The following is a 12450-nucleotide window of genomic DNA, read 5'->3' as shown; positions in this document are numbered from 1 at the left end:
AATCTTAAAAGCACACAGACACACAGACAAGGGAAATCAAACATATGGTCTGTGTAACACGTGAGCTGAGTGGTCCTATTGAATAAAATACGGAAATGTAGGGGTGGTTATTGATTTTATTTTTGTCAGCTGTTAATACATGTTAATACATGTTAATACATGTTAATACAATAATTTTGTCAGCATGTTAATACATGTTAATACATTAATACTGCAGCCTCCTCATGGGGCATTCCTTTGTAGAAGCTGCCTTTTGTAGACAACTATGCCCCAGCTTATTAAATAACAAAATAAATTAGAAATATGGAAAAGTGTGGCTATTTCTGTGATAGAAAAAAACCACAAAACAGTTTAACTGTATTGTTAATCAGTGAGTATACTGTAGATGCAAGCATGAAGTATTTGAAACCCTTCCTGTAAGTATCTGAAAGTGGTAAAGGAACGTATTCCCATTCAGCGTAACTAGCAAGATGCTGTGTTTTAAGAGAAGCTTAATCTGGAAATAGCCTCTGCCCTGAAGGTGCTGTATTTCTGTACAGAAGGTCATCTTACAGGAACACAGGACTGGTGAAAGTGGAACTTTGCCTCTGCATTGCTTCAAGGTCAATTAGTGGCAAGAGAATACCCAGCTGCACAGTCATGCTCAGATTGCACAAAAAACTTAGCTGAGATTGTAACCGTAAAAGGGAAATGTAATTAATGCTAATGCAAAAATCGAGTATTTATGAAACATTAGGCTGAAATATTCACAAAACCATCCATAATTCAGGAAATAGGGTTATAGAAACAGAGAAGTTGTGTCTTCAGGAAACATTGTTTTGGAAGTCTGTACGAAGTAGGACTTGGCAAATCTATATATAGTTACAGGTAAGAAAGATTCTTTGGCTAGTGAGGATACACTGAACCTAAGGCATCAATAAAAATAAACATATTTTAACCTAATAACTGTGAAGGTAATGTATGTGTGTGTAACATTTTGTTGCTGGTTCCATTTTGGCAGCAATTCTTTTCCTGTGTGTTTTCATGTATCCATCTAAGGTGTGCTCAGTTGTACAATGCAAGTTGCTCATTAGTTCTCTGCTGTTACACATCCCACGTGTCAAGAATTTTGAAATGGAAAGATGTTAAATTGTAGAGCATGTACAAATAATACATCTTGAAGAACATTAGGACTGTGAATTAATGAAATACACTGTAAACAGATAGATTTGTGTTTTGAAACAGAAGGGTGACCTGTCTTAAAACCCAAATGTTGATTTGGCCTGCAACAACCACCATTCAGTAGCAGTATGGTAAGATTTGGAGGGAAAAGGTGTCCTGTTGCTCCCACTTTGTTGATTCTATTCCTGAAGCTATGTTTTGCTTTTTTTCCTACTGTAAAATTTCGGAGAAAATCCAGTTAGTATTCACAATAACTAACACTAACTTCCCCAAACCTGCAGTGCAGAAGGCAGCAAATTCTCCTGTGCTTGGGCTTTGCAGCACTTTGGGTGTTCTGCTGGAAGGATGTGAGTGCAGCCTTTTGCAGTGCAGCAGAAAGTGGCCACTGTCACAAAAGCACTTTGAAGAATGGGAGGGAACTTAAGACTTAGGCTGCCTGTTTCAGTTGTCTGGTCTGCAGTGGTTGCAGTCACACAGGACTAGGTCTTTCTAAGTTAATGGTTTAGATGGTGTCAGCCAAGCCTCTGCACCAAATGCAAGCCAGCAAACTGCTGATCCAATTCAGAGGTAGATTTTGGAGGCTGTGTTGGAACACGCACTGGTACCCTGTGCAATGATGATGCTCTCTGGTATAACTGACAGTTTAGTAATCCCAGGCAACTCTGAAATTTTAGTCCTCTGCAGTATCTAATAATCTCTGATTTGCTGAATGTTAATGGTACAACTCCAAAAAGAAATTGCTCAGACTGCCTTTAATTGATGCTCTTGTTTCCTTTACCTTATTTTTATGAGAAAGGTTAAATGCCATCAGGGTTTTTTCTGCATATATTTTTCAGCACTTTATCTACTTCTGTTATGTCCAGTAAATTCACCTCCTTTCCAAACAAAATAATGTTAATCTTTTCAATCTCTCCTTGTATGGATGACTGTCCCTGGTTTTAATCTGTTTATGACATTCTCCAGTGCTTTTCTGCTTCTGATATATCTTTTTTTTAGGTGGATGCTGTTAGTGAGCACATTGTTTCTAGAGAGGTCATGCCATACGTTTATGTAATGGTATAGTATTTTAAATCTGCATTAAAAAGAGATGGTTGTGAGTATCTTTCTTTGGTTTACTTTGCTCCCAAAACTGACTAATAATTGTTAGGTCTTTTCTCGGCAGTATTTTCAATCAGTTTAAATCTCATTGGTGAGTAGTAAAAATCTTTGTCCAGAGCAAATGTTCATGTCTTCTGGTGGTTGCTGTGACTTCTGTCTGGGAATTGGAGATCCTTTTGGAGCTTTGCCCTTCAAAAGGCCAAATGTGTGTTGCTTGTGCTGCTTCTTAAGGCAGTGGCCTTCTTCAGGTCTTACACACTGCCTTTGAAAGCTGTTCAAGTTACTTAGCTAGACACTGTTTTTGCCTTTTTTGCCTCCCCTCTCTCCATATCTTCCCCAAGTTTGTCCTTCTTTTGTTATTCAGGATTATATATTAAGATATATATATATTTTTTTTTTTTTTTTTTCCCCATGGTTTCTCTTAAACTTTGCCTTTTTTGGAGGTAGCAGGGTATCTGCTGATCTCACTTCAGTGAGACCACATTGGTAAAACCCTCATTTTTTGTGGATTTCCAAGATAAAGACCAGCGGTTGCTTGACTGAGGTGCCTTAGGACGACTTGCATCTCTTTTATAAACTCCGGGCTGCTCTCTGCCTGCAGTTTGTACATCATTTGTACATTTCCCTTCCACCCCTAAAGCTATGCCCTGTATTCTATTCCTGCAGGAGACAAAAGACCTTTAATGTCCACTTCTTCGTAAGCTATACGAGGATTTTTTTTGCCATTCCATTCCACCAGCAGTCTCCAGGCATTGAAATGACTCCTTGAGGACAATGAAAAAGAATTAACTGAATGTATACATTTACTTAACTAGAAAGGTGCCTTACAGTCAATATAACATTAGAATAGGTAGAGGATAAACTAGTAAATGCTTTGGCACATGTATTTAAGATACAAAACAGTGTAGGGAGAAGTGCTCTGCAACTACTACAAAGCTTATACATCGTAGATGTGACCAAACTTTGAGGAAATAATGTATAAAACATGAGGAGACAGATGTTTTAAACTGGAGTGAGAGTTAAACAATATGCTAGAGACATGTAGAGTATGGATGTAGGTTTTAAAAAGTACCACCTTGTTGTACAATGATAGAACTTCAGTCCCTCATAGATAAGCTTTCAGTTTTAGAGAAGTTCCATCATTGTATGGCACTAGGTAAATGATACAAGTGCATTTTGCCTTTATTGTTACTAAAATTATCTTAATGTTCTTGATTCAGAGATAATGGTTTTAAGAGATAATGGCATGAAGATGCTATTAAAACCTATATATATATATGGGTTATATATAGATAAACCTATATATAATATTGATTTATATCTATAATTCTATAAAATTCTAGTTCCAACACCTTTGTCATGCTTCCAGAGAAAGGGGGCTAAAATGAGAAATTTAACTCTGCATAAACACAGCTGTAGGTCTTTGGACACAGGAATGCAGATACACACTCTTCATTTAAAGCAGTGTTAATTAATTCCTATTTTTTATATAGGTATATCTGAACCTTCTTTTATTGCTAAAAGTGAAGATCGTTTGTTTAAACATTTATTTGAAGACTATCAAAGATGGGTTCGTCCGGTGGAACGCTTGAATGACACAGTAAAAATCAAGTTTGGCCTTGCAATCTCTCAGCTAGTAGATGTGGTATGTGTAGTATATTATTTGGGAGTTTTGATTCCTTGTTTGTTCTCCTGATTCTTAAAATTCTGGAAGATAATGTCATATGAAGTAACTGTGCATATTTTAGCTTAAACACAGTAGATGAAGCCTCTAGAATTACTATCAGCATAATAAAAAATGTGTTGTAGATGGGGGCACAAAGAAGCGACGGCAGAGGTTGAGAAGGCAAATGGCTCTTAGGTTTAGTGGTTTGGTTTTCTTGGATGGGGAGAATGTTGTGAAATTCTTAAGCCCAGGGATTTAATTGTGTTTTAATTTATTTATTCAAATGGGAAAACCTTGTAATTTTTAACTTTATCAGTCTAATGTCTGTAAAATTCAGGAACATTTGCAAATGCTGCTTGATTTATTTTCCCCCCTTTAAGCAGCAAAATGCCCTTAAGCCTTCAAATGTGTCACTTCTGTAATAAGGAAGACTGTCTCTTGGATGTAGATATTGATATACGTGTGATATTTATCACATGTAGCCTGTGATGGAGAAGAGATCAACCAGATTATTTTTTCCACTTCAGAATATTTTGTCCAAACTGAATTCAGTACTTACAACTGTAAGGGGAGTTTTTCTTCCACATGGTGGCTGTTCCTTTATGTTTCCATAGAAAAGCAGTAAGGCTGCATAACATACACTCAAAGAAAAAAAATTGAAGGAAGGAAAGAGACACGAAAGGGGAAATATCTCACTGTTAACAGTTGAATAATCATATGTCATAATTCTAGTGACTGGAATGCTTTTAGAAGCATGGCTTGCATTTGAAGTTACAGACCTCTGTGAACTAGCACTAGTTACTATAAATGTACTGTGCAGATTTTTGACATCAAATATGCTTTATTTTTATAGGATGAGAAAAATCAATTGATGACAACAAATGTCTGGTTGAAGCAGGTATGTGTCAAATAGTGATGGAAAATTGTAAAGTTTCGTAAGTGTAAGTCAAAAGTTGGAAGAAACTTTTCTAATTCATTGTATACTTGAAAAACCTTATCTGTTGCACGAATTTTTATTTTACATAGTTACTTTAAAAACAAGTCCCTAGAAATGCTTTAAAGGATTATTTGTTAGAAAACTCTTAAAAACCCAACCAAACAAAAATGATATTTTTAAAGAAAATGACAATGTGAAGAAATCTGATACGGCATCGCATGGCTATTTAATATTCCAAGGTGTGTGTATCCAGCCATGAAGTTACTGCTTCAGTACATAAGTTTTCCTTCTTTATTAAAAAAGGATGGGTTTGTGTAGTCTTTTGTATAACAGTTTTTTAACATCTTTCTCTTATGGGGTATTTGAGATCATCAGATAAACATCACTGAGAAATTTCATTTTCAAAGTTTTACATGTTTGCTATATAGAACTACTTTTTCCTCTTAAGTGTGTGGGCAGGAAAAGGGCTCAGGTTTTATACTAGTCAGAGTCCAGTGATAAACTAAGTGGCCACTTTAACCTGGGAAATGCAGCTCACAAATCACTCTTGATTTAACTTAGAAGAATGTTTGCACACCCTGATTATACTTACTAGCTTCCTGAATTACTTTTGTTAGGCTATTTCTTTGGTTTTTTCCTCCCTGATGCTTCCCATTCTCTTCTTTACAAGTAAGTGTAATTTCAGGACAAGTTTTTCTTTTCAGGAAAGCTTTGAGACTACTCAGTAAGTATGACATGGCAACAGGTCAATGAAAGCATGTTGTGCCCTCTTAAGACTTTCTGCAGAACTTATTGCAGTTGAATCAGTCCAAATAAGACGAGAACTGACCTAAATATGTATTTAAAATTCTATGTGATGGTAAATTCTTAGGAACTTGAATTTTTTCTCTTGAGCTTTTAGTTCAAATACAAAATTCCCAAAGTACCGCTATGCTTTTAATGGGGCTATTTTCAGTGTTGCTGGTAGAAATAGTAACAACTGTCATGTGAGAGTTGCAGTGTGACTTTTTTTGTGATGAAAATGTTTAAGTTACTTCAGATCAACTTCTGAAGTCACTGGTATTCATGCAGAATATATGTCTATAAATATTGTATAGACAATATTTAATTTTCTGTGCATTATAATGGCTCTTATTTATGTATACATGCTTTAAAAAAAGATTTTAATGTCCTAAGTTTGGTACAGAAATACCGTCAAGTGGCTCTTGCAACAGAAGACAAATAGTGGATGAAGTAAATAGCTGTCTGTTCAGCAAATTCACTGTGCTGTGCAAATTTTAGAAGCCAGTTTGATCTGGTTTTAATTGCATTTGTATGTATCTTCATCCAGTCCTGCCCTGCTTACACCAACTTCACAAGAATAATAATTGTTACGTCTCTTATATCCACAGGAATGGATAGATGTAAGATTAAGATGGAATCCTGAAGACTATGCTGGAATAACGTCTATTCGTGTCCCATCAGATTCTATTTGGATTCCAGATATCGTGTTGTATGACAAGTAGGATTTTAGTCTTTTCATATAAAATACATTTACTTCTAACTTTACTGTCCAAGCTGCTCCTAGGAGGTTCATTGGGTAGAAAAGTATAGAGCTAAGTATTCAGTAGAGCTAAGAATGTGTGGAAGAATTTGCCTCTACAAATGGATTTGGTTGTCATGTTTAATGTATTGCTTTGCTTCTGTACGGAATATCTAGTCTCTCTGAAAAGTTTATTTCTACTTCTTCATGCAAACTCTTTTTTTAATTGAAAAACCATGTCTTGCACAGTGCTGAGTACAAACTAGTAGTGTAGAGTGGTGGGAGGGAAGCAAATAATTTCTACTGTTGTAAGTCATGTTTAGGATGGATTTAGAATGAAGTACACTCAGCTGTAAGGGTTTGGGTTTATTTTTTTTTCTTTGAGACTTAACAGATTTTTAGACTCTGTGTGCTTTTATATTTCGTGATTGGTGAGGCAGGAGAAAAAGCTGTTGCAGAGATTGTGTGGTTGTAAATTCAAGTTGGAGGTGGCATATGTGTTATTTTACCTGTTCTGGGAACTTTTTGTTTTTCAATAATCATCATTTGTCCAAATTGAAAAGTCTTTGTGCTGTATTCCCAGTAGAGACCAGAGTTTGGTCATGCTATTAGAGATCAGGATTTTTACAATCCTTTCATAAGTCATTGGAGAAAGTTGCACAGATCTTTTCATGACTTGAAAACATTTTTCACTCTCCTGAAGTTGGTTGTTTGTAAACTATGTACACATACAGAATGTTGGCTATGGAGAGGGAGAAAGGATAAACAGCTGAAATGACAATAACAAAACATATTTTCTTATTTAAAAACACACCCCCATACACCCTCTCCACACTCATTGCATGCATCTATCTCTCTTCTTTCAGTGCAGATGGACGTTTTGAGGGAACATCTACAAAAACTGTGGTGAAATATGATGGAACCGTTGCTTGGACTCCACCAGCAAACTACAAAAGTTCTTGTACTATTGATGTAACCTTCTTCCCCTTTGACCTCCAGAACTGCTCTATGAAGTTTGGCTCCTGGACTTACGATGGTTCACAAGTTGATCTAATTCTTGAAGATTATGACGTAGACAAAAGAGACTTTTTTGATAACGGAGAATGGGAAATAGTGACTGCAACAGGGAGCAAAGGAAATAGGACTGATGGATGCTGCTGGTATCCTTTTGTTACATACTCATTCATAATTAGACGTTTGCCACTTTTTTACACATTGTTTCTCATTATTCCTTGTATTGGCCTTTCATTTCTGACTGTCCTTGTCTTCTATCTTCCTTCAAATGAAGGTGAAAAAATTTCACTTTGCACTTCAGTACTGGTATCTTTAACTGTGTTTCTTCTTGTTATTGAAGAGATTATTCCATCATCTTCCAAAGTTATTCCACTAATAGGAGAATACTTGGTGTTTACGATGATATTTGTGACATTGTCCATTGTGATAACTGTATTTGCTATCAATATCCATCATCGCTCTTCATCTACACACAACGCTATGGCACCTTGGGTTCGCAAGATATTTCTTCACAGACTTCCCAAGCTGCTTTGCATGAGAAGTCATGTGGATAGATACTTTCCTCGGAAGGAGGAAACAGGAAATATGAATGGATCAAAACCATCTAGGAACACCCTGGAAGCAGCTCTAGATTCTATCCGCTATATTAGAAGACATGTTATGAAGGAGAATGAAGTTCGCGAGGTGGGTGTTATAGTCACATTACGCCAACATTTTAAAACTGGAAAACAGAAAAGCAAGTAATGGTTTACTATGAAGTTGCGTATTAAGTGTGTGCTATGGGATTCCCAGTGTTTGTATTTCAGTGGAAGTTGTGTAATTATTTCCACACAGTACAAGTGTGGAAATAAAAGAAGTATAAGTATGGTACAATACTGAGACTTCTTATAGATATTGGGCTGATAAAATACAGTCCTGGGGTTCTTTAGGGTTTTTTGCTCTTCTGCAGTTCGTGTTGTTAGTTGCACATTGTCAGAGATACCTGTCTGTTAGAAGAGCAAGTACCTTAACTGTTACCTAGGGTGCTGCGGGATATTTTTGTGATGAGAGGAGTAGGTATTTTTCATTGTACTGTTGTACCTGAAGGCTATCTGAAAATGTATTTGCTTTAAAATATTGCAAAGCATTATTTGGCAGCTTTCAATTCCAAATAAAACCAGTTTTCAATGCCCTAGCTTATATTAGTTTAAATACAAGCTGCAGGTCTACTTTGGTCATTTTGTGCTGAGATCACACGTGGACTAGATGAATTCTTGAGTGTTCTCTTCTAGCCTTATTATTTGTCTCTACATTAAATTGAAAGGTGTCAAAGGCTTTTTTTCAGTCTGTACATTTGCACTCTGACCTCTCCTTAATGGATGTTTACACCATTTGGGAAAGAGCATTATGAATCTATTTTCGTTCTGAATTTTTTAAGCTAGCACTGTTGGTACATCAGAGACAAATGCTATTTTCAGGCTTGTATAGAAATAGAGACATTTGTTGTGTGGTCTCATGATAATGCTATCTGTTTCTGAAAATTCTTTCGATCTTTATCTATATGACAGTCTTCAAAAGTTGCTGGCTGCCAGGAACATGTTCTTACATGCTAGCCTAGGAATAAGCTAACTCCTCTAATGTACTTTCTCAGGACTCAATTCCAACATTATCACAAGGTATTCAGCCTAGATTTTGAATAAATCTATCTGCTGTACTGCTAAAACAGCATTTAATACCCCTGAATTGTATAAACAACCCAAATAGAATAGTTTGATATTAAATACATAATTTAATGTGAAGTAAGAGTGGGTTTCCTTTTTCTTACTGAACTCATGCTATTTGACTGTGAGTGACAAGAGAGGTGATAAGTATTTTTGGTTTTCAGGTGTAATGTTTTGACTCTAAACCTCAAAAATTAATATACAGCTACCTGGAGACACACTTGTAATTTATTATTTGGGCTCCAGAGAATGCAGGACTTAATTGAAAAAGTTGTTAATAAAAACTGCATATCTAGTGCTGCTGTAGCCTTGCTTCTTGGGAAGCAGAAGTCTTAGGAAATGGGGATAGCTCCAGTTCAAGTCAAATACAATTGTTTGGCAGGGTTGTAATTTGCTTGCACAATTATATCTGCTGTACTTGCAAAACTATGTATGGGTACGAATAATCCAATTGAAAGTACAGTGAGTACAGAAAGGTTGGGAGGTGTGTTTTGTGTGTGTGTGCGTGTGTGTATTTTGTTTGTTTGGTTATTTATTTTTATACAACTTTTGCTTCTAGCTCCCGCCTGGCAATTCTGCTTTATGATGAGGCTGTGGCATGAATCCTAAATCCTGCAGTATGCTAGAAAATTGCATACTGATTTCATCTATCTGTAACTGAGAATATTCAGTGCTTGTCAGTGTCAGTTTCTGCATTAAAATCTAGTGCTGGTCTGTATAGCTTACCCATTTTCATAGAGGGAAGTTTGGTCCTGTTCTAGCTCATAGAGTTGTTATAAAAAGTGATTAACATGGGTTACCAATGAACATGATTGGAAAAATGTGATCAAGAATTGCAGGGTTTGGTACTGTATTTTTGTCTTGCACATACTGACCCAACTCTCGCGTTCTTTGTTTTTTTTTAGGTTGTTGAAGACTGGAAATTTATTGCTCAGGTGCTTGATCAAATGTTCTTATGGACTTTTCTTTTGGTTTCGATAGTTGGATCACTCGTGTTATTTATTCCTGTTATTCATAAATGGGCAAGTATAATAGTACCTACAAATATAGGCAGTACAAACACATAAAATAGTTTTGGATCTGTCTCCTGCCAATATGGTTCAGAAGTTTTGCAGTAGCTGTATTTCCATATGTGTTCTTTGTAGGCATGTTTCTGATAGAGTAACAAAAAATCCAAACCCAGAAAATTATGTTTATTTTAAAGCATGGCATCCCTAGGACACATAGAAGTTAATTTGCTTATTGCCAGTCTACTAAGTTACCTTTAAATCAGGTCAGAATTAGAAGGATCTTCTTAAGCCCTTGCATGTATGATGTCAGAAAAGCATACACAGACAGCTACTGCAAGATAGAAGAATTTAGAGTGCTTTAGTGATGATTGCTAGAGTCCAATTGTTAAATTATTGTAGGAATTGTTATATTGAATATTAAACATTTGCAGATATTAACACAGTAGAGTTGCTTATTTCAATTTCCTATAGTAGGCAAAAGAGAATTTTTAGCGGCTCTCTTGAATGTGTTGTAAAAGTATAAGGTTTATACAAAGTAAATTCAAAATAATAATAATACCAATAAAAATTCCTGTATATCCAACATATCAGTAAAAGTAGCAATCTGGCTATGTTTTGCCTGTATAAATTCAATGGAATTTCAGCTAAATTTCAATCCTTTTAAATTTTATTATACTAACACAAACATTTAATATAGTAAACTTTACTAAAATGCCTGCAGGATACAGGTATATCGGTATCTCTGTGTCAGTTATGGAGAAGAAGACAGACACAATTAAATGAGTTCCCAAGTTGCACAGGTCTTCTAATGGGCCAGAACATTCAGATATGTTTATTCTTGATGAAGGATTTGATGAAACATGTTAGTTGAAAACAGATTAATCATTTCCTGCCTTTGTGTGTTTCTCAGAATTAAGTTTTTAAGCACAATTAGAAGGAACATGGGGAATGCCCTTCTGAAGGAAATGGGTTGAAAATTACTAGCTGTGTAACCAAATTGAAATGATTAATATTTCACACAGTTGTTAAACTGGACTTAGAAATTTACCTTTTAATCGGTTCTCTCTGTTGTAGAAACACACGTAACTAAACAATGAGGACTTGCATCTTTCCATGCTTTTTTTCTGGAAGTGCTGAAACTAACTTGTAACTTTTAATCCATTAAGATATATTCTTTAAATACTGATTTTTGAATGCATTACGATGCCACCTTTCTTAAAAGCTTATTTCTGGAAGAGACACTAAAATTGATGGGGGTTCTCTTCCACCAAAGTTTTGTCAGTGCACTTCATAGTGTTGTATCCTGCAGGGCTAGTGCAGTAATGCCGAGATGGAGCAAGTCTTGGGAGGTTTTTATTTTTGTTTGCTTAGATTTCTACATTAATATTAACATTTTTAGATTAGAAATTTAATGTAAATTGTGGTATCTTGGATAATGTAAGTTATGAATATGGAAAATGCATAAGTATTTCCCCCCATCTCTTTAAGAATAGTGCCATTTGGCACTGTACTGATCATAGTACTGATTGCTTATATCATAACTTATAGATTATTGAATATTTATTTCAAATGGTTTTCGCCTGTCAGATATTCTTGGATTTGTGTAGCTTTTAAAGGCTCACAGGCCTTAAAATATGCCAGTTTATAATTAATTCTGATTATAAAGAGAGTCCCTCCTTCCTGTTCAGTTATACAATTACATCTAGCATTGGATATCCGTATTTCCTCTATTCCCATCATAATTAATTTCAAACATGATTTTGCAAAAATTATCTGATTTAATCCATTAATATAATTTTAACTTTCTCAGGATTACTAAGATTAAACAATGCATCAGTGGCTTTCTCTGTGTGGAAGTTGCAGAAATACATGAGATATCTTCTTTCCTCTTCAAATGCTAAATTACTTCTTATAGTCCTCCTTGGGTTTGAATTACTGAATTTTACCTTTACCTGAAGAGAAAGCAAAATAAATAAACCTGTAGATTAGCTAGATCTGTTATTTTCTTGAACTCCCCAACTCATCCCTTTCCTTCTCTCAAATGATGTCTGTAAGCCCACATAGATCATAAGGCGATGGGCAGTATATTGACTGAAGGAGTCCCAGTCTTTATACTAGTAACTTACAAATGCATTAATTTCTTTTAGTCACTTCTACAATCTGATCATGATAAATACAGCTAAGATAGGGGACACTAGAATTCTTAGGGTCTTCAGCTTATCAGGTGTGCCTGAAACTAAATACTTTTAATAGAAGCATGGACCTTTCCTTACGTAACTTGTTTCTGAATGTGTTGAACTGTAGCTAATGCTGTCTTATACAGGCTTTTGTTACTTGGTCAA

At 35.5% G+C, this 12450-nt stretch overlaps 1 protein-coding gene across 1 annotated transcript in view; it reads left to right on the top strand.

Annotated features, from left to right (window-relative positions):
• CHRNA5 (cholinergic receptor nicotinic alpha 5 subunit) overlaps nucleotides 1-12450 on the top strand; it is a 24521-nt gene extending 12071 nt beyond the window's left edge. Inside the window, exons 4-8 of the mRNA XM_080626607.1 lie at nucleotides 3753-3904; nucleotides 4779-4823; nucleotides 6254-6363; nucleotides 7251-8082; nucleotides 10004-12450. Coding sequence (XP_080482733.1) covers nucleotides 3753-3904; nucleotides 4779-4823; nucleotides 6254-6363; nucleotides 7251-8082; nucleotides 10004-10165 — 1301 coding nt within the window. The 3' untranslated portion in view covers nucleotides 10166-12450. The remainder of the gene's footprint in view (nucleotides 1-3752; nucleotides 3905-4778; nucleotides 4824-6253; nucleotides 6364-7250; nucleotides 8083-10003) is intronic.

Source organism: Psittacula echo (genome assembly GCF_963264785.1).
Source record: "Psittacula echo genome assembly, chromosome: 10".
Taxonomy (NCBI): domain Eukaryota; kingdom Metazoa; phylum Chordata; class Aves; order Psittaciformes; family Psittacidae; genus Psittacula; species Psittacula echo.
This window is presented reverse-complemented; position numbering and strand designations above follow the sequence as displayed.